General features: G+C 39.5%; 1 protein-coding gene across 7 annotated transcripts in view; it reads right to left on the minus strand.

Annotated features, from left to right (window-relative positions):
- LOC126271985 (peroxisomal multifunctional enzyme type 2-like) overlaps positions 1–24,207 on the minus strand; it is a 155,141-nt gene that overhangs the window by 121,472 nt on the left and 9,462 nt on the right. For 2 of the 7 annotated variants that reach the window (XM_049974451.1, XM_049974452.1), the window contains exon 2: positions 13,552–13,669. The exons of 2 other annotated variants lie outside the window; for them this stretch is intronic. In XM_049974451.1, the coding sequence (XP_049830408.1) occupies positions 13,552–13,584 (33 nt within the window). In that variant the 5' untranslated portion in view covers positions 13,585–13,669. 3 more of the 7 variants (XM_049974453.1, XM_049974455.1, XM_049974456.1) reach the window with 3 other exon arrangements.

Below are 24,207 nucleotides of genomic sequence, written 5' to 3' on the forward strand. Positions count from 1 at the left end.
TGTTACTAACATATTTTAAATCCTGTACAAAGCCTGTCAAAAAATTGACAGTTTACATTACATTTGACAAAGATGGACCCACTACTTTCTACTGGAACACTGAGAACATTTTCTGGAACATTGAGAACATATTGGCACACAAATTAGAAGCTTACAAAGTTAAGCTGCTGAAAGTGTTCGGTTGCTACTGGCATGAATAATTCCTTAACCACAAAGCTGACTTTTTTAGAAGATTGAAAAAGTATTTGCCCTTATTTTACCAAACACCAAATTCACTAAAAATAGAATTTCATACTTAAATACTGCAAATTAAATGTGAAAGAGGTAATAAAAACATTTGTCTTAGTCCCTCTTCATAAATGGGGAAGTGGGGTTATGAAAGCCATTCAATCTCAGCAATAATCAAAAGGAGCAGACATGTGGCAGAAATATGAAGCAGGACATTTGCACTCAGACATAATATACTCTTAGATGGGAACAGGTAATGTTACATATGTGATCGTTTATTCTCACACAGTGTTTTGCAAATCTGATCATGAAGGAGAGCCTTCAGGTATATGCAATGAGTGAAATTATAGATTAGGCAGAAACAAATACTGCCAGCTACTTTTGTACAGTATACTAACAATATATTATGGCTAGTGCTAGAACCTTCCCCATGAACCATGGACCTTGCCGTTGGTGGGGAGGCTTGCGTGCCTCAGCGATACAGATGGCCGTACCATAGGTGCAACCACAATGGAGGGGTATCTGTTGAGAGGCCAGACAAACGCGTGGTTCCTGAAGAGGGGCAACAGCCTTTTCAGTAGTTTCAGGGGCACCAGTCTGGATGATTGACTGATCTGGCCTTGTAACATTAACCAAAACGGCCTTGCTGTGCTGGTACTGCGAACGGCTGAAAGCAAGGGGAAACTACAGCCGTAATTTTTCCCGAGGACATGCAGCTTTACTGTATGATTAAATGATGATGGCGTCCTCTTGGGTAAAATATTCTGGAGGTAAAATAGTCCCCCATTCCGATCTCCGGGAGGGGACTACTCACGAGGATGTTGTTATCAGGAGAAAGAAAACTGACGTTCTATGGATCGGAGCGTGGAATGTCAGATCCCTTAATCAGGCAGGTAGGCTAGAAAATTTAAAAAGGGAAATGGATAGGTTAAAGTTAGATATAGTGGGAATTAGTGAAGTTCGGTGGCAGGAGGAACAAGACTTCTGGTCAGATGACTACAGGGTTATAAACACAAAATCAAATAGGGGCAATGCAGGAGTAGGTTTAATAATGAATAGGAAAATAGGAATGCGGGTAAGCTACTACAAACAGCATAGTGAACGCATTATTGTGGCCAAGATAGATACGAAGCCCACACCTACAACAATAGTACAAATTTATATGCCAACTAGCTCTGCAGATGATGAAGAAATTGATGAAATGTATGATGAGATAAAAGAAATTATTCAGGTAGTGAAGGGAGACGAAAATTTAATAGCCATGGGTGACTGGAATTTGAGAGTAGGAAAAGGGAGAGAAGGAAACATAGTAGGTAAATATGGATTGGGGAGAAGAAATGAAAGAGGAAGCCGTCTGGTAGAATTTTGCACAGAGCATAACTTAATCATAGCTAATACTTGGTACAAGAATCATAAAAGAAGGTTGTATATATGGAAGAATCCTGGAGATACTAAAAGGTATCAGATAGATTACATAATGGTAAGACAGAGACTTAGGAATCAAGTTTCCAGGGGCAGATGTGGACTCTAACCACAATCTATTGGTTATGAACTGTAGATTAAAACTGAAGAAACTACAAAAAGGTGCTAAATTAAGGAGATGGGACCTGGATAGACTGAAAGAACCAGAGGTTGTACAGAGTTTCAGGGACAGCATAAGGGAACAATTGACAGGAATAGGGGAAAGAAATACAGTAGAAGAAGAATGGGTAGCTTTGAGGGATCAAGTAGTGAAGGCAGCAGACGATCAAGTAGGTAAAAAGACGAGGGCTAATAGAAATCCTTGGGCAACAGAAGAAATATTGAATTTAATTGATGAAAGAAGAAAGTATAAAAATGCAGTAAATGAAGCAGGCAAAATAGAATACAAACGTCTCAAAAATGAGATCGACAGGAAGTACAAAATGGCTAAGCAGGCATGGCTAGAGGACAAATGTAAGGATGTAGAGGCTTATCTCACTAGGGGTAAGATAGATACTACCTACAGGAAAATTAAAGAGACCTTTGGAGATAAGAGAACCACTTCTATGAATATCGAGAGCTCAGATGGAAACCCAGTTCTAAGCAAAGAAGGGAATATTATGGAAATGGAAAAGGATGTAGATGAAGATGAAATAGGAGATAAGATACTGCGTGAAGAGTTTGACCGGGCACTGAAAGACCTGAGTTGAAACAAGGCCCCCGGAGTAGACATTCCATTAGAACTACTAACGGCCTTGGGAGAGCCAGTCATGACAAAACTCTACCATCTGGTGAGTAAGATGTATGAGACAGGCGAAATACCCTCAGACTTCAGGAAGAATATAATAATTCCAATCCCAAAGCGAGCAGGTGTTGACAGATGTGAAAATTACCGAACTATCAGTTTAATAAGTCACAGCTGCAAAATACTAACGCAAATTCTTTACAGACGAATGGAAAAACTAGTAGAAGCGGACCTCGGGGAAGATCAGTTTGGATTCCGTAGAAATGTTGGAACACGTGAGGCAATACTAACCGTACGACTTATCTTAGAAAAAAGATTAAGGACAGGCAAACTTACGTTTCTAGCATTTGTAGACTTAGAGAAAGCTTTTGACAATGTTAACTGGAATATTCTCTTTCAAATTCTAAAGGTGGCAGGGGTAAAATACAGGGAGCGTAAGGCTATTTACAATTTGTACAGAAACCAGATGGCAGTTATAAGAGTCGAGGGGTATGAAAGGGAAGCAGTGGTTGGGAAGGGAGTGAGACAGGGTTGTAGCCTCTCCCCGATGTTATTCAATCTGTATATTGAACAAGCAGTAAAGGAAACAAAAGAAAAATTCGGAGTAGGTATTAAAATTCATGGAGAAGAAATAAAAACTTTGAGGTTCGCCAATGACATTGTAATTCTGTCAGAGACAGCAAAGGACTTGGAAGAGCAGTTGAACGGAATGGACAGTGTCTTGAAAGGAGGATATAAGATGAACATCAACAAAAGCAAAACGAGGATAATGGAATGCAGTCAAGTTAAATCGGGTGATGCTGAGAGAATTAGATTAGGAATTGAGTTTTGCTATTTAGGGAGTAAAATAGCTGATGATGGTCGAAGTAGAGAGGATATAAAATGTAGACTGGCAATGGCAAGGAAATCGTTTCTGAAGAAGAGAAATTTGTTAACATCGAGTATAGATTTAAGTGTCAGGAAGTCGTTTCTGAAAGTATTTGTATGGAGTGTAGCCATGTATGGAAGTGAAACGTGGACGATAAATAGTTTGGACAAGAGGAGAATAGAAGCTTTTGAAATGTAGTGCTACAGAAGAATGCTGAAGATTAGATGGGTAGATCACATAACTAATGAGGAGGTATTGAATAGAATTGGGGAGAAGAGAAGTTTGTGGCACAACTTGACAAAAAGAAGGGACTGGTTGGTAGGACATGTTTTGAGGCATCAAGCGATCACAAATTTAGCATTGGAGGGCAGCGTGGAGGGTAAAAATCGTAGAGGGAGACCAAGAGATGAATACACTAAGCAGATTCAGAAGGATGTAGGTTGCAGTAAGTACTGGGAGATGGAGAAGCTTGCACAGGATAGAGTAGCATGGAGAGCTGCATCAAACCAGTCTCAGGACTGAAGACCACAACAACAAGTGCTAGAACAGAAGTGAGCCAAGCACTAAGCCTTGTGGGACAACATATTTCCCACTCCAATTTTAATCTTATTCCTACTGGGTCATTTGTTAAATGGTCCTGAGTGTTCACACTATTTTAGTTTCCCTTGCAGAATTTTATGATTTTTAAATGTTCATACAAAATGCCAAATGGTAATTTTGTTGTTTGGTTCTACCAGCATTGAGTTTGAGAAATCATATTATATTGCTTTCTACTTTAGAGAGGCCAAACTGAGCTCCTGTTAAAAAATTATCATCAAAAAGGTTGCTTGATTTTATACTTTTCCAAAATTTTTCATTAAATTTAACAAATTATTTGAATTTAACATTATTTTTCTCACTACTACTGTCTTCTGGGAACTGAATATTGATTGTCAGTTTATTTGTTTCACTTTTAGTAATGCTGCAAACAACCTTTGCTTTGTTCCTCTCTCTCTCTCTCTGTGTGTGTGTGTGTGTGTGTGTGTGTGTGTGCATGGTTACTCCCTTTTTTATGACATGATCAAGAATGTTGCTATACTGCTTGTAGTCCCCCTTAATTCTCGACTGCAACTTGTACTCTGCAGTAAAGAATGGTCCCTTTTTGTGGTACACGATATTTTGATCCCAAATGTTTGCCACCCTTTCTCTTAGTTTTCACAGACCCATTCTAAAAAGAAGGTGGGTTCACAGTTTTGTAGGAATATTCATCTACATCTACATCTACATCCATACTCCGCAAGCCACCTGACGGTGTGTGGCGGAGGGTACCCTGAGTACCTCTATCGGTTCTCCCTTCTATTCCAGTCTCGTATTGTACGTGGAAAGAAGGATTGTCTGTATGCTTCTGTGTGGGCTCTAATCTCTCTGATTTTATCCTCATGGTCTCTTCGCGAGATATACGTAGGAGGGAGCAATATACTGCTTGACTCTTCGGTGAAGGTATGTTCTCGGAACTTTAACAAAAGCCCGTACCGATCTACTGAGCGTCTCTCCTGCAGAGTCTTCCACTGGAGTTTACCTATCATCTCCGTAACGCTTTCGTGATTACTAAATGATCCTGTAACGAAGCGCGCTGCTCTCCGTTGGATCTTCTCTATCTCTTCTATCAACCCTACCTGGTGCGGATCCCACACTGCTGAGCAGTATTCAAGCATTGGGCGAACAAGCGTACTGTAACCTACTTCCTTTGTTGTCGGATTGCATTTCCTTAGGATTCTTCCAATGAATCTCAGTTTGGCATCTGCTTTACCGACGATCAACTTTATATGATCATTCCATTTTAAATCACTCCTAATGCGTACTCCCAGATAATTTATGGAATTAACTGCTTCCAGTTGCTGACCTGCTATTTTGTAGCTAAATGATAAGGGACCTATCTTTCTATGTATTCGCATCACATTACACTTGTCTACATTGAGATTCAATTGCCATTCCGTGCACCATGCGTCAATTCGCTCCACATCCTCCTGCATTTCAGTACAATTTTCCATTGTTGCAACCTCTCGATACACCACAGCATCATCTGCAAAAAGCCTCAGTGAACTTCCGATGTCATCGACCAGGTCATTTATGTATATTGTGAATAGCAACGGTCCTATGACACTCCCCTGCGGCACACCTGAAATCACTCTTACTTCGGAAGACTTCTTTCCATTGAGAATGACATGCTGCGTTCTCTTATCTAGGAACTCCTCAGTCCAATCACACAATTGATCTGATAGTCCGTATGCTCTTACTTTGTTCATTAAACAACTGTGGGGAACTGTGTCAAATGCCTTGCGGAGGTCAAGAAACACGGCATCTACCTGTGAACCCGTGTCTAAGGCCCTCTGAGTCTCGTGGACGAATAGCGCGAGCTGGGTTTAACACGACCATCTTTTTCTAAACCCATGCTGATTCCTACAGAGTAGATTTCTAATCTCCAGAAAAGACATTATACTCGAACATAATACGTGTTCCAAAAATCTACAACTGATCGACGTTAGAGATATAGGTCTATAGTTCTGCACATCTGTTTGACGTCCCTTCTTGAAAACGGGGATGACCTGTGCCCTTTTCCAATCCTTTGGAACGCTTCCCTCTTCTAGAGACCTATGGTACACCGCTGCAAGAAGGGGGGCAAGTTCCATCACGTACTCTGTGTAAAATCGAACTGGTATCCCATCAGGACCAGCGGTCTTTCCTCTTTTGAGAGATTTTAATTGTTTCTCTATCCCTCTGTCGTCTATTTCAATATCTACCATTTTGTCAACTGTACGACAATCTAGAGAAGGAAGCACAGTGCAGTCTTCCTCTGTGAAACAGCTTTGGAAGAAGACATTTAGTATTTTGGCCTTTAGTCTGTCATCCTCTGTTTCAGTACCATTTTGGTCACAGAGTGTCTGGACATTTTGTTTTGATCCACCTACCACTTTGACATAGGACCAAAATTTCTTAGGATTTTCTGCCAAGTCAGTACATAGAACTTCACTTTCGAATTCATTGAAAGCCTCTCGCGTAGCCCTCCTCACATTACATTTTGCTTCGCGTAATTTTTGTTTGTCTGCAAGGCTTTGGCTATATTTATTTTTGTTGTGAAGTTCCCTTTGCTTCCGCAGCAGTTTTCTAACTCGGTTGTTGTACCATGGTGGCTCTTTTCCATCTCTTACGATCTTGCTTGGCACATACTCATCTAACGCATATTGTACAATGGTTTTGAACTTTGTCCACTGATCCTCAACACTATCTGTACTTGAGACAAAACTTTTGTGTTGAGCCGTCAGATACTCTGTAATCTGCTTTTTGTCACTTTTGCTACACAGAAAAATCTTCCTACCTCTTTTAATATTTCTATTTACGGCTGAAATCATCGATGCAGTAACTGCTTTATGATCGCTGATTCCCTGTTCTGCATTAACTGATTCAAATAGTTCGGGTCTGTTTGTCACCAGAAGGTCTAATATGTTATCGCCACGAGTCGGTTCTCTGTTTAACTGCTCAAGGTAGTTTTGAGATAAAGCACTTTAAAATATTTCACTGGATCCTTTGTCCCTGCCACCCATTATGAACGTTTGAGTCTCCCAGTCTATATCCGGCAAATTAAAATCTCCACCCAGAACTATAACATGGTGGGGAAATCTACTCGAAATATTTTCCAAATTATTCTTCAGGTGCTCAGCCACAACAGCTGCTGAGCCCGGCGGCCTATAGACACATCCAATTACCATGTCTGAGCCTGCTTTAACCATGACCTTCACCCAAATCATTTCACAATTCGAATCTCCGTCAATTTCCTTCGATACTATTGCACTTCTTACCACTATAAACATGCCTCCCCCTTCACTGTCCAACCTGTCTCTGCGGTATACATTCCAATCTGAGTTTAGGATTTCATTACTGTTTACATGTGGTTTCAGCCAACTTTCTGTCCCTAGTACTATATGGGCGTTGTGACCGTTTATTAATGAGAGCAGTTCTGGGACCTTTCTCCAGACGCTCCTGCAGTTTACTATTAGCACATTAATATTGTTATTCTCTGTTGCATTTTGCCTACTCCTGCCTTACCGCGTCTCAGGAGGCGTCTTGTCGGGCGTAGGGAGGGAATTCTCTAATCTAAAAAAATTATTGGGAAATTATTAAACTTTTCACTACAGTGTGCCCTTATTAAACTTCTTCCCATTGTTCATCAAGTAAATTATCTCTGAATAATATAACTGGATTGGCATTTATGACTCTGTTACACTGTAAGTTTCCCTTCTTAGTTTAACCTAATTCACAGGGATGTTTTATAGCTGCCATTTGACCATTACAGTCAGATATATAATTTACTAAGGGGCTAATTTACTTCATGAAAAGTATTTGGAATTAGAAATAAATTATCAACTGTTGCTGCACTATGTCCTCGTGTTTTTGTTGGGAATGTTCTTTCTGGGAATAAAACTAAAGCTGTACATCACTTTTTTTAATTTTATTTATTTATCTCGTTCCAGTGATCCATGTTGTGACACTATCACAGGATATCGAACATGTCAATTTTACAAGCTTTTGGCCAGAATTTATGGTAATACATAAAACAAAACAAAAACAGAAAACAGTAACTTAGGTCCCACTACAGAAAATACCTTTTTGGATAGATAAAGATTACAAAATAATAAGTATTACAGAGAAATAAATATTGCAAAATATATGTTAACAATAAAAATATTCGGTATTACAAATACAAATTTGGGCATACATTTGCAATTTACAATACAAGAAATTTTAAAACAGTGTAGTTCAGGAATTCTTCTATTGTATAAAATGATCCTTGCAAAAAGAAATGCCTTAAGGTTTTTTTAAACAAGAGATATCATCTACCAAACACTTAATTCTTGAAGGGAGGACATTAAAAATCTTACAGCCACTGAAATGGGCTCCTTTCTGCACAATACTCAGATTTGGCTGTTCATTGTGGATATCGTGTTTCCTTCTAGTATTGTGACTGCGAAATGCACTATTCAGCTTAAAGATGGATTTTTCTTTCCTTATGAATGCCGTCGATCAGAACTATCCAAATTCAGTATTAAAATCTTCAAATACCACTGCTTCTCAGTTATCTGTAGTAATTCATGGTTCACGCAATATCCAGCTTGTTTAAAAGTACTGAAAACTTTCCTCCGTCTGCTGTTATATCCCCACACTCAACCACAGCAAATACTGCTAACTACTGAAGATCATAATATGATCTTCATTATTGATAGGCCTCACAGATACCTAAATGATGACCTAACAGAGAGTCTATGTATTATCTGTGAAGGCAGTCCTCTGCATCAGGATTCTTGCATTAGTTTTATCTGCTGGGAACAGAACTGTTTCGGGATGAATTCTCAAATTATAAAGTGCTGCTCTTTCAGACAATATACTGTACTTTGGTGGATGGGAGTTTCATCTTATTTCTTCAATAGACAGCTTCTTCAACAGTTCTGGTTAAAGATATTAAAAACGTGATTTTGGTGTAGCAGAAAAATTGAAACCCTTACTTAAAGTCATGGTTATCCTAATCTTTATTCGCAAATCAGGTGTATTGCTTGCTATCTGTTACTTCTTTGTTTAATCATGTTGGTAGTGAAGGAAGATACAGGTGCAGAACAGCCCTTAGAGCTCTTAGAAGTGAGTCAACACACTCCTTGACAACAGTGATGCAGTTCAGTCAATACTAGTCCTCAATAGCTTTCTTGTGTACTGTTGCAGTCCTGAGTGAAAACAGCTGTAGTTCTAATAACCACCAAGGAGATCCTAAACTAACAAATAACTCATTCTCATCAACACCTTGGTATGTGGCAGTTGCAGTTACAGCAATTAGTATCCTCTTTTCCTCACCAACCATATTCCGATATTGAAAATGTTTTCACAATACACAGAACTCAATTACAGATAAAGAAGACTGTCAGCCCTTTGAGGCTACGTGAAGTGACAGAAAAAGTTTGAGACTATTTTTTACATGACATTCGCTAATGAAGTGCTGACTATGCAAAGAACTGGCCAAATCCCTGCAAAATACAAATTTGAATACAACCAGAATGAAACATTTTGTTGACGTTCTAAAACCAGCTCTGAATCTTACGACTGCAGAAGCATTTGATATCCTGTTAGAGGAAGATAACTAAGAACCTAAATCTGAAATACCCAAATATATCATGGCTAAGGCAAATATCAGCAAGACTGAATCATATCAAAATACTATCTGTCTCATGAATGAATATTTAAGAAAGATGTGTTTGAAATTCTTGTTCTCTTTTTGAATGAAACTGAACAAACCTTCAACCAGGGGAATCCAAAGCAGCTATCCCATTTTGAAGAGATACTTGTTTCATCTTCCAATACATATCCTTCATCTACACAACATTTGGAAGAGTTGCTTGGGGTACACACAGCCAACTTTAACCTGGACAGGCTTCACACACAGCTCGAAATGCTGTGAACTGCTACGATGAGGATACAAGCATGTAACATATCCTCTACAAGAATACAACTTATTGCTGAATAGGGTAGGGTTAAAGAACTGTTTCAGGAAGTTATTCACTCGATCATTCTGCTTAAAACAGTTTCAGTACTATCAGCATACTATGAAAAGACATTCTGCTGTGAGTTAAAATTTGTCTCAGATGAATACCAACACAGTCAAGAGTCAATCATCTACTTGTCCTCCATGTCCATGAAGACAGGGCTGAGATAATTAATCTTATGGATGACAGGAAGAACTTGTTTCCCAAAGTGTGAAAACAAAAACACTGTTTGGAAATTGTATATAAAATTTTTGCAGACTAAAAAGAAACAAAATACTGTATATGCTTTTTTTTCAAAGAAATTATAATTTTATTTTCTTCATTAGGATGCAATGAACAGTATTTCTGAAATATTAATATTACTAATAACAGTACTAGTAACAATAATAATAATATGTTTATCAATGATTGACTGTTATTGTGGTCTATAAAAAATCTAAACTACTGTTGATAAGTGTTGTCTGAGAAAAATAGAACTAATGTGTTCCCAGCTATGTGACGTATTTTTCAAAATTAATGGAATGAAATTGTTTCCAAGGAGGAGGACCTATGAAAGTTGGCTTATAATTATGACTTCATTGTTTCTCTTTGTAGAACACCATAGCACTAAATACCTAACACATTCCCACACTTTAGATATATATATTTGCTGCTTTGCATCTAATTCACATCAGATAAAATCAATGAATAGGATTCCTTGCCCTCCCCATCCACCCCCCCCCCACCCCCCTCCCCCCCCCCCACTAAAAAAATAGTTGGTGCTCTGCTGTTTAGAGGAAATTATTGCTTAAAGATGCCATGTAATGTCATTTTACTATGTCATACTGCTGTAATTCAGACTTTCATATTTGTGCTTTACAAAATGTTTTTTACTGGGTGAAACAATGAAGAAATGTATTTTACAACACCTCAGAAACCATAGGTTGGTTGACTTTGGGGATGGGACCAGAAAGCAAGGTCATTGGTCCCACTGGAGTAGGGAAGGATGGGCAAGAAAATAAGCCATACCCTTTCAAAGGAACCATCCTTGCATTTGGCTGATGCAATTTAGGGAAATGACGTAAAACCTAAATCAGGATGGCCGGATGTGAGTTTGAACCATCATCCTCCCGGATGCAAGTCTAGTGTGCTAACCACTGCACCACCTCACTCTGTCCACATACCATACACATACATAAATGTCTTTATTAAAAACATGGGCCACTGATTTCAAAATGCCTACTTGTATTTTTGTCAAATACTGATTACTACCTTTTCCATGGTAGAATGGTTATTTTCTTCAACTATTTCCATTTCTGACATGATTGCCATATTCATTAGTGTGTAGCTGCTGCGTACAAATATGTACAGACTCAATTTGTAATGGTAGATACGTACAGAAGTGACTACTGATTCATCCAGACACGAACAACAGCATCTCACTTTTTTCCTTGTCCGTATACATGGTATTTTCAAATGTATGAGGGCCATTTGGAAAGTAAGGTCTGATACTCTGCGAAATGGAAATGACAATCTGATGAAACTTTGCACAGATGTGTTGTGCAGTGACAAGTATGCCCGTCGATCACATCACGTTGCTCTTTTCAGTTTTGAGAGCACAGTGAGCACATAAAGATGCCTAGAAAAAAGTGTCTTCCATCAAGTGTGAGGGTCTGGTGAGAGATTACGTCTGAAGCTATTCAGCTCACATAATGTGACTATCATGCATTTCCTTCTTCATGGTAATTCCCACCTGCACTCTGCAGGGACAATGAAGATGCTCCTGCAATGTTTTCAATGGGAAGTGTTTGATTACCAACAATACAGCCCATAATTGGCTCCCACTGAGTTTCATTTCTGCTTACATGAAATGCTGGCTATGAAGACAGCATTTTGCCACAGATGTGTGTGTAGACCAGCGCAGAGATTTTGCGAAAAGGACAGGTGACTGCCTTCGATGATGAGGGCATTGGAATTGGTACAATGCTATGACAAATGTCCAAGCCTGAGAGGTGACTATGTAGGGAAGTAGACGGAAGGTCTAGCTAACATTTTTGAACTCCACAGTGATTTCCATTTCGCGACCAATCAGACCGTACTTTCCGAAGAGCCCTAATGTATCACGCTGCCTACAAAGCAACAGTTCAAGAGTGTACCTATTGAATATTTCATGGTGTCTGCTTTACTTCTGACACCAGTTCAAAATTATGCAGGACAGTAGTCTGCCCAACCTGCTTTATCATACAGTCCTCTGATCTAGGCAGGCAATTGCCGCACTAAGTCCTAAAAACTGAGTGAACTGTAACAGTGGTTACAACACTGTCCTCTAACTTGAATGGTAGGTAAGGTAAAGTTCTGCTTTCCGTCCCTAAATGGGCCAATCAGGCCTGACGGACTGCTGTGTCATCCTGTGCCAGTGTCATCACTGGATGCAGTACATAGCGGCATGTGGTCAGCACACCACTCTCCCAGTCACTGTTAGATTTATTGACCTCGGCACCACTACTAATCGATCGATTATCTCCTTTCTGGGCCTCACAGGGCTGAGTACACCCCATACCAGTCCTCCCACCGAGGAAAAATTCCTGGAATGAAACCCGTCTCCTCTGCATACCAGTCAGCCGCACTGACCACGCAGGTACGAAGGTAGACTCTTAAAGAACTGGGAGTTGGTATTGGTTTTTGTTTTGCTTTAGGGTGCAAAAAACAACTGGGATCATTCGCACCCAAGTCAAAACTATAGAACACGAAGACAGAGAGGAGGTAAAAAATGACTATTCATCAGTCCCAAATGATATGCTAGGAGACAGCTAGAAATAGGCATGGGGAGAAAGGGCTAAAAAAGACACCATACATAAACAGAGGTGCAAACATGGGTCCAAAATTAAAAATTAAATGGCTTTCGCCACATTGCTTTGACAGATAAAAAGTAAAATGAGGTCGACAGCCTGCACATCATTTGGTAAAGAGAACTGGGAGTAAATTCTTGGTACTCCAATCCATTCTAGACACTTATAGGTAACCCTAAACTACTTCAGGCATCATCACAAATGATTCATTCAGTGAGGCCCAAATTTGTTTCCTCCTTCAGCCCTGCAAACAGACTTAGTGTTTCATCCAGGAAGACCTCAAGTTTGGCAAGACATTGAAATCTGATTTAGCTCTCTTTTAAGTCATTACTATAATTCATTTTGAAACAAACCGCAACATAGTAAATCACTATATAAAAATTACAGAACTATTAAGCAGACAGCTAGCTATATCATGTCATTCATATGCCTAGGGCAACTTGCTATACGAGGTTAGCACACACCTGTGTGTGAATCCCATTAGCACCAGCACAGTGTCATGGCTTAATTGTAGGACGATCTTACGTGAGTACTAATTGTTTTCATGGTATAAATGATACACAGGTAAAAACAGCATTGCTGGAGTTTTTAATACATAAAAATCGTCCACAGTATAAAGAACCACACAGTTAGCAATTAAGTCCCATGAAAATTTATATCAATACAAAACAATGAAATTCAATGACATTCACGAACACAGATTTGCAGGAAGAGAAATTTGCTTCGTAAAAATTAATGCAATTACAGATAAGGGTGATATCAGAGAGAGAGAGAAGAAAAATGAAATGCCATAAACCCAAAAAGCCTTGACAGCACAATTCCAAACATATAACCCCTGGGAATAAACACTGAACTTACAGTGTGAAGCTGTCTTCTCAATACTTTCAGCATTCTGATTCACTACTGATGAGCCGGTAACAGTAAAAGTCAAAGAGGGTCCAGGGAACTATTATCTCAGGTGAATGGAGCACTCTGACTAAAAACAATTAATACTGATGTCACAATACACGAATTACAGTGACTTCATGTACACAAACATTTCAATTCAAATACTGTTAGTCTGCAGCAAAGTAAAATATAAAAGGCATATGATAAATCTCTCTGTAGATTACTACTGCTGCTGTTGAAACTTGGACTACTTATGTTCTCCATTTTCTGCTTCATTCACCTTTTTTTACTCTTACACAATTAGAGTACTTTATTACTAATCTTAAACTGTTGATAATAGTTTGGAATAGACAGAGAACAGTGGTTTAAATGTCAGCAGACTGGCTCCGGACTGACAGAACTATACTGAATTACAATAAAACTTAAATAATTTGCTTCTGTTCCCATACACTGGTCAAAAAATGATTCTGTACAGCTGCAGGGAATTCACTCAGACATAAAATTAGTGTAATGAACACACATGTCAACTGCGTATCAAACTACGCAGAGTGATAGTTCTGCTGCATAAATTCAAACTCATATCTAGCAAACAATAGCTATTGTCCTCCACTATCTGTTCTTCCAGTTATGATTGGTATGCACAATTATTCCATAGAGCAACTTGTGTGGTGCACACACAATCTGTATACAGTAAAGGAAAGTGCTCAGGACAACCATAGGTTTTGTAAACAGGGAATCATGTCAGCTAATTTTATAAATAGGGAATCATGTCAGCTACTTATGAAAGAAATGAGTATATCAACTGTGCCCTCGCTCTTTAATAACATTATTTTCTTTCAGTAGAAAAGCATGCACAGAGCTTGCCATACAGAAGCACTGTTCATGAATAGAACATCAGAAATAGATATAACCAAGGTACAGAATACACCAAGTTGACCTAACAACAAATCATCTTCAACATAAATTCCACCCACCAATATCTATGCTCATCAAGACAGTGAATATATTAAATTATGTTAGTGAACTTTACACATTCAATTTTGATGGAATTTCAGGCTTTCAACAATATCCTCCAATGTCCTTATGGAGAAAACTGTCACAGAGAAAAGGAAACCACAAACTTGACAACTGCAGACATGCACCTAGCAAGTGTGGATAACACTTGCAGTTATGACAGTGCTTTGCTCCTAACATCAGAGCCTTCACCACAATGTAAGCAGGGAAGCACTTTCCTGTAGCTCATTGCATCAAGTGCACACTACTCTACAGTGTTCAACATAAAGCTCATATCTTTACTTCAAGTGTGTTATCCTTGTTGTTGCTGTTCAAGTTAGAGGCAACCTACAGCACTGCCATTAGTATCCTGCCCAACTATGACAATAAAAGAAACTCATTTTTTTGTTGTCTTCAGTCCAAAAAATTGGTTTGTGCAGCTCTCCATGCTAATCTATCCCATGAAAATCTATTCCTTTCTGCATATATACTATAACCTAAACCCACTTAAACCTGTGCCTGTAATCGAGTCTTGATTTCATTCAACAATTTTTATCCCCTAGACTTTCCTCCATAAACAAATTAACTATTCCTTGATACCCCAGGATCAAGCTATCCCTTGTTTTAGTTGTGACTTACAAAGGTTTTTTTTCAATTCAATTCAATTTATTCTGTACACCTTCATTAGTCACTTGATCTACCCACCTCATCACAAACATTCTTCTGTAATGCTGGATTTCAAAACTTCTATTCTCCTCTTACCTGTAACGCTTCTTGTTTACATTACACTGCCATGTCAGATCACACTCAAGCTTTCAGAAAAGACTTCTCAGCACATAGATTTGTGTTTTATGTTAACAAATTTGTACTCCTGCTTCACAAAATGAAAAAAAGGAGAATAAAAACTTTTCCCTTGATACATGTGGATGGTTAACCACTAATGAAAAATATAGGAAGGAGTCAACCTCTTAATCTTTAAAATCCACTCCTTAACATTTTTGGAAGGACTCCCCTTTCCTCATAAAAATTTAAAACTTGCACTATGCTCATCCAACTGTTGCTTACAACAGAGGGCACATCTCTGGCCAAAGCATTTAATGCCTTCTTATCAACATACGGGGTCTATTCAAATAATTCCAGAACTTTGTCCACAAAATTTTTCTATGCTTACCTTTTACTCATTGTGCATAATCTCCTTTGAAATACTCTCCTCCACATCTGATAAACAGCTCCCAAGGCCGTTTCCACTTCTGGAAGCAGTCTTGGTACGCCTCTTGCTGGATCGTGTGAAGCGCCATCTGCGAATTTTCTTTGATATTGTCTATTGTTGCAAATCTTTGTCCTTACAATGGGATTTTGAACCTTGCAAATAAAAAAAAATGTCCGCGAGGGCAAGGTCTGGAGAGTATAGAGGATGCGGTAGCACAGTTATTTCATTTTTTGTGTAATAGTCATGCACCAACAGGGATGAATATGTAGGTGCATTAACACGGTGCAGAGCCATTAATTGTCTTGCCACATTTCAGGCTGTTTCCTTCTCACATTTTCTTGCAGGCATCACAAAACACCTTAATAGTACCATCGATTAACAGTCTATACCTGTGACATGAATTCACAATGCACTTATGCTTCAAAGTCAAAGAAAACTATCAACATGGCTTTGACATTTGACCTGACCTGACAAGCTTTCTTTGGTCTTAGAGAACCTTTCACGACCCAATGCGAAGATTGAATCTTAGTCTCAACATCATAACTGTAGACCCAAGTCTCATCACCAGTTATGATTCTCTTAAGGAACAACTCCTTTCATTTGCTCTTCACAGACTGTGAGGTGAAGGTGTTTCTGGTGTTGACTTATGAGCAGTGGGAAGAACTTGGTGACAACATGGTGCATTCCTAGGCTTTCATGACATGATCCAACTGAAACGTTTCATTCTTCTGCAATCTCTTGGACAGTCAGGCATCGATTACTGAGTACAGTTTTGTGATTTTCCTGACATGAGCATCATTGGCAGATGTAAGACGTCCTGAACTAGGGTCATCTTTAACTTCTAGCCAACCATTTGTAAATTATGTGAACCATTTGTAACACTGAGCATGGCCTAAGCACTCATCACTATAGGCCTCATCCACAATTTGGTGTGTCTTTGTAAAGTTTTTCTTGAGTTTCACGCAAAATTTAATGCTGACGTGTTGTCCCTCTAACTCTGCCGTCTGGAAATTTTCAAACTGTGCAACATAACATTCTAATCAATACAGCACTGAACAATAACTGACAAACATACAACAATGAAACTTCCGACAGTTATACATTAAACACAGACATGTGCAGGGACGCCAACCACATTTCACTCCAGCACACTGCTGGTATGAGATTATGAATGTTCCAGAATTCTTTGAACAGGCCTCATACAAACAACATTCAGTTAAAGTATATGACATTATTACAAGGGTACCACACACAGCACTCACAGATGACTCAACAAAAGCAGCTCAGCTGGGAAGGTAGGTGACTGTACAGAAGACTTATGATGGGAACACAATAGGAGGGTCACACTGTAATGAGAGACCATATGGTGACCAGTGGCAGTTCTGTACAGAGGCTAGAGACAGAGCTGGACCCAGAACTCCTGTTGATAGCCCACTGGTAATTCTGAGATATAACAGCTCACCTGGCATGTACATTGTTTATATGAAATCCAGCCAGTGTTTCAGAGAACCTTGTGGAATTGTAATAACTGCCCTAATAACTTGTGATGAAGGCACATTAGTATTTTGAGGGCTTTGTGATAGTTTGCTTTAAAATCACTCTGGTGTAGTAACCTAACACTATCCACAAAACACTGAACAAGGCTTTCTACTGCACACAATATCTATTACAATTGTGGTGCCACTTTGGGGAGGCCATTCACTCACTCAATACAGTAAGACGAAACATGGTCAACACAATATCCAAAGAAGAGCATGTATGGGAAGGAGCACAATAAAATAGTGAGTCAGGCTAGGAAGTTCTGTTCGTGAACCTGCCCAAGACTGTGGTGTCCCTGAGTAAAATCTTAAACTTTCTCTTTCTCTATGACCTCCCATTAAGTTTTATGCACATAATCATTCCTTGGGGCAGTGTTCAAGACTTCTGACAGTAGGTACTCTGAATCCTGCAGTTATATTCACCACATAGCTGTAAACAAATCCCACTTGCCTCTTTCTGCCATGCCTTTGTGGGTCCCAGCTAGCTGCAGCAGTAAGAGTAGTGTAGTGATCTACAACTGGCCTCACTATTCCCAACAGAGCATTGCCTGGACTACCAAACAGCAGACACTGGAGACCTCCCACGTAGGATAGTAGCTCTGAGTAAATGCTATCAAAATTGGGTGCTTTTTCAACTTTCATACTTTAAAGACACCTCTTCACTACTAAATTATCTGGAATAATCCGTTTCGGATCTACATGCTGCAGACCTTCCCCTATAGGAAGCTAGTCAATTTTTTTCCACATCTTTCCACATGTAACAGCAGTGCTGAGTGAATTCTCTCAAAACTGGGTGTTTCTCAGCTTTCATTATTTTAAAGCCTGCACCTCTTCACTACTGAATTTTCTAGAATAATCCACTTTGGATCTACATGCTGGTTCGAGGACTGTCAGTTCCTTCCCAGCTTTAGTTGTGCACGCTCTGATTTGAGATGCTCAAGAGACTGAGACAACATAAACTGCAACTTAGTTGTGTTTACACTTCAAATAAAATAATTCTTTGAATGATGCACTTCAGTTGCATGAAACGGAAGGATTTGTCAGCTAACGTGAAGTATGCAGCTCACTTTTGCCATCGATATGAATCACCAACTGTAGCCTGCCTCACCTGCTAATGTTCGGCACAGGCTAACTAATAAACAGGTGACACAGCAAGCAAAAATACCTGAGGAAGAGCTAAGGTTGGCTAATAGTGGGTCTCTACCATCTGATTCACTTAAATGTCACTCGCAAAGTTATTTTACCCCATGTATGTTGTTACATCAAGGAAGTGTGGAAGTCTGGAAATTTGATACATTGACATCTCTGCCATACCAAAAGCTGTGTATATCGCCTAGGTGGTGCTAAACAAGTAACAATACTACCACAATTCTAAAAACAAACACACACACACACACACACACACACACACACAGAGAGAGAGAGAGAGAGAGAGAGAGAGAGAGAGAGAGAGAGAGAGAGAGAGAGAGAGAGTTTTTTTTAAATATAAACTTACTATGAACCAAATTCTCTCCAATGTGATACTGTTTGCTCAGTAGTTCAAATCTGTAGCCAGTGTAATGTTGTTAGAGATGCACCACACAATTTGACTAACCTTAGATTGGACAACCAGCCTGACTGACAAATAAGTGAATACTGTATCAGTCTACTGACTGGGGTTTTAACATCAAAATTAAAACTGCTAGTCAGCACTGCTAATGACTCTTATCTGGTGATAAGGTAAACACAGGTAAACACTCCAGTCAGCCAAGGTAACAAAGTTCACTAGTCTTTACCACAAGTAACATTCCATGAATGACTGATAGACTTGAGCAGTACAGGATGAGAACTGAGAGTATGATAAACAAAATGTATCAGTTTTCTTTTTGCATTGAAGACATGTACACATAAACAACAAAATGTGGATTAGAAATTACAAATAATACACTTCCAATAGATGGATCATTGTTTTCTTGAAAGATGTAATATGAAATGATAAAACCTGTAGCATTAAAAGTGTTTTATTTGCTGAAATTTTAAATACTTCAGTCTACTTCAAAAGCTCATACACACTTTTATGGCTGCAAAGATGAATTCAAGTAGAAAAGAAAATCCAAGAAGGTAAAATACACCTACACTATGCACTTTCATGTAGTTTGTCACTACATCCCAAATAAATCCAGATCATCAGTCATGTCACAGAAGTTTTATTATGTGTTCAGCACCTGCTGTGTCCTCAATATCATAAATGTTTTGAACTCATCAGTGTCAAGTGAAAAATGATTAATTTGTTGTCAAACAACTTCAGATTATACATGAGCATCTGTAATTTTTTGGGTAAAAGATTAAACATTTTATAGCTGTATAATTTACTCCTTCATGTAATTGAGTTTGGTTAGTTATGCAGATTGAAGGTTACTGCTAGACCATTTTATGTTTCCTCAGATTCTTGATAGCGGGAAACATAATATGACTAAAAATTACCTCCCACAATTCACAAAAAATTTTACAAAGATAAAGAAAAGCAACTGGAACCAAATAAAAATAAGTGTAAAATACCTGTACAGATACGGTACATGTAAAAGTGAACAAATTACTATTGCTGAGCAACTACTTAGACATAATGAGAGACCAAGCCCTCTGTGATACAGCAAAATCATAAATCCAATGTTTCGGGAAAGAGATCTGACCCCATCATTAAACACATTTTCCTCATTATCAGTTCACATAGAGGGCTCGTTGTGAAAACTTACTGTGTAAAAATATAGCATACTGATACGTTTCCCATCTTTAACACCCCAGTGGCTTCTTGAGATTGTGTGAATTGCATAGAGCACAGGGAATGTCATATTCTGAGCTTTGTTAAAAGTACTTCCTCAGCTCAGTGTGATCAGAAGGAGGTAAACCAGATGCTTGCACTGAAGAGTTCACTGACCTCATTTTACTGCCCTGTAATTCTCACCACTAAGCCTTCTACCACCACATGGCCTTCTGCTCACATATGTGGTGACTGACTGCCGACACAAGGACAAAACAGCCCACATCAGGCTGAAGGGAGCAGGCTTCCTTGGGAGCCACAACACTAAGTTCATTTCCATGGATCCCTATGGGTCCTGGGTCCCAGCAGATAAATATTTCCTTCTCCTGACTCTATAAGAGAAGCAGAGCATCCTGGACATCTTGCACTATCTTACCTGCTGAGTAAATCTGAGCAATAGCAAGAAGGGCACTTGGGGAATCTCAGCATGTGATGAATTTCTTGGCACAATATTGTCTTATCTGTTCCAGTGCCCTCAGGGTAGCAAACATTTCTGCAAGTAAACTGGGAACTGCTCTGGGAGCCCTACCCAAAGGACAAGTTTGGGCAAAACAACAGTGGAGTCGATAAAGTGTCCCTGCTTGGACTCATCATTGTAAACAAAAATTAAATTCAGGCAATGATTTAAAATCTCATAAAATTTTGTTTTTAAAATTTAGTCTGGGAAAAAAATTAGTCTGGGAAACATTCTTCCTGCACTCTTTCTATTCAAAAATTAACCTGTGCTTTCCCTGGCTGCCAACCTTAATTCCATCCATGTGTTATAATTCAAGGCTCTTCCTTGCATTAATCTCAAATGACCTTGTTGTCAACAAACGATTACAGAACATGTTCCAACAGCAGCCAGGCAATGTAGTTGGATGCTGGCATATTTGGAACAGAGAGAGCCCTGTATGCCTGGCTTACTATGAGAGGATGTTGAGTAGACAGTGGAGCCTTACCAGCTTATGCACATAAGCTAGAAACTGTATTTGTCCAATAAGCACCAGTTGACAGCCTAAGACCCTCATGGTGAACCCCATATAACATTCTGAGATAAGAAGACATTTCTGATACATAAATTTGGCATCTGTATTCCAGCTGGCACTGCACAAAGGCTTTATGAAACTGGAGAAGGTGCATCTTGTCTTCCCCAACCCCCCTGTCCCCAAGACCTATGACTGATGCATAAGAGAATGTTTAAAGCCTTGGAGCAGCTTAATTTCCGGTCTTTGAGATGTGGCAACCATGTTAGTTGTTCATCAAAAGTAATGCCCTGATATTTCACCATTCTTGAAAAGTGAAAATGGTATCACAAAGTTTAAACAAGTTAAAGTAAAAAGACAACAGAAGTGATTAAAATGAACACAAACGGTTTTCTCCCAAGAGAACTGGAAACCTGTGGTGTTTGCCCATTCATCAAACTGCCTGATCGTTAAATGCAATTGTGTACAGTTGCTAGGGTGTAAGATGCACAGAAAATGAAGAAATTTTCCATGAATAAGAAACATGGTAAGGGACTCATTACCCTGGACATGATACCATTTATCGTAATTGTGAGTACTGTTACACTTAAAATACTCCCTTGAGGGAAGCCATTCTCCTGTTTAAAATGTTTAGACAGAACATCCCCGACACTGTATCTACAATACCTTTCCGTTACGAAGGACTGCATGAAAGTGGGTAGGTGCCCATGGAAATCACAGTTAACAGTTGCAACAGAATATTCCTCCACGTAGTATCAAAGGTCTTTTCCGAATCGAAGAATACATGGTCAAGGTTTTGCTTATGTAGGAAAGAAAGCTTGTCCAATTGCTGCTTCTAGCAAGGTTAGGTTATCAAGTGTGGAGTGATACCTCCTTAACCCACACTGGGAGCAACTTCACAATGACCTGATTCAAAGACCCACACTATGCATTAGATGACCATACACTCCAGTATATTTCCTATGTAGCAAGTGAGACTGACATACAATAGCTACTGGGGCTGATATGATCCTGCCACGGTTTTAAAATTGTCATTAAAACAGATTCTTTTCTCGAATCAGGATAAACTTCTGTTATCCAAATTTCATCAAAAATCTGAAAGGGAGCCTGCTTTGACTGATGGTGCAACTGCTTCAACATGCTACACATTATCCGTGATGACCAGGCACAGTATCATGGACAACTGACAATACAGAATCCAGCTTCCAAAGAGAGAGAGAGAGAGAGGCTTGTTGTATACCTCCATGTTGGCAGAACAGAAATCTTAACCAACCTCCTCATGTGTCACCTGACAGCAACGGAGAACTGGATCCTGGCTATAATTAGCCATAATCGTCATACATATTTCAGCCATTGTTAGGAGGCATTCCTGCTCTCATACAGCTGCTATTGGTGGTAGTGAGTGTCACCTGGAAATCCTCCTAATGGCTTACCATACTTTACTTGGGGCACATATCATCTTCTTGCACCTTTGCCCCACATTGGCACAGGGTTGGCTTGGTTATGAATGGATTTGGCATGGTTCATTTAAGGGGTGACTGGATCCCCTTTCTGTCACCAGCATCATTACCCATGGTACAGAATATGTACCTCAACTGCCCATGTGCAGCATTATTCATGTGAATGTGAGTGAAAGTTTCCTAGCTGTCTGCATGTCTCACAACTGAGTCAGGATGTGGGTACCAGTCCATATTCACCTAGTGGGATACATAGAACTGCTTGAAAACCACATCCAAGCTGGGCAGCACACCGGCCTTCATGATTAATACAGTAGCCTGATTCAATTCAGGGCCAACGCCCCTCCTCATCCCAGAAGCAGCACTTTAACACTTACTGCTATCCGGGCAGGTGCTTGTGGGTGTGAATCTATCAATGGGATTCAGGAAGTCTTGTCAGGAGCTCTACTTATTCTGTGTTCCTGAGGACTTGGTGATGGAAGCATCAGCAATACAACTGTAACATGATCTGACTGTAAAGTACCCAGTTAGCCTTTCTGAACAGCCATTTTGGTTGCCTCCTTCCTGGATCTGCTCTGTTTGGCAGATGGAGAACTGGTTGCTCACATGAAGGTAGTCATTCATCTCCCAAAGAATAATGTCTTCAAAAGTAGGTGAGATCAATGGCTATGGACAAACCTGCAGCAAATCTGGAATGAGTAGACAGACTCATTTTAACCAGTATGATATTTTCAGTTTTTGTGAGGTACTCAATTACTAATCCCCTGGGGCAGGTGGGGTTGGACAGCTTTTGACCTGAATGTTGCACTCCTTTCCCCACCCCTTTACCCTTTGAGGTTGGTGGAAAAAGAGGAAGTTGTGAGACACTCTTTATGGGATGCCTTTTCAATACCTGGTGTACAATTTTGCTTTTCTTGTGTGCTGTGCTGCCTTGGTTGTTGTACTTTTACTCTGTTTACCTTTGCAGGTGCAAGTGCCAGTACAGGTATTGTTGTTGTTGTTGTTGTTGTTGTTAGCAATGGCAGTGGTGTATTCCGTTTCTCTGTACATGTTTGCATCAAAATCTCTGCCTTAGTGACAGGTGTCTTCACTACAGAAGCACAGGAAGTGGCAAAGACAAGATATTTAGTCATCTTTTATTCTTTCCTGGCTTTTGTATAAAGGATACTTTGTCACCTTTACTTCTCCAAGTTTTTGTTCTTCAATGAACACTGGGGAGTCTTGACCCAAGTGTAGTTGATGTATACAGCTGGATCCGGGCAGTCAGTGCTAGATTCATGGGTTGACTTTCTGTACTTCCTACAAGTTGCTTCACTTCTGCAACCGAATGTTTTGGTCAAATTGCTGGCATTTGTAACACCTCTTGAGGTCATGTATGTAAGGTATAACCTTATGTAAGTGGAACCTTGCTTGATGTACTCAAATAGCAATGGTGGTCTGAAGGTCACGATGAACGTGGCTGTCTCCTCTAACTCTCCATTATTTTGCCACATCCCTGTGATGCTCATTCTTGTTTAAGTTCTGAGATATCCTTGCCCATAACATGACACACCCTTGCTTGAGTTGTGTGTCTCAACAACTAGATCAAACTCCTCTAATTTTTTTTATATTTTATTAGAATGTCCACCTGCTTTGACCTATTAGTTTCAACTAGCAGGGAACTATA

This window comes from Schistocerca gregaria, chromosome 5, assembly GCF_023897955.1.
Source record: "Schistocerca gregaria isolate iqSchGreg1 chromosome 5, iqSchGreg1.2, whole genome shotgun sequence".
Classification (NCBI taxonomy): Eukaryota; Metazoa; Arthropoda; class Insecta; order Orthoptera; family Acrididae; genus Schistocerca; species Schistocerca gregaria.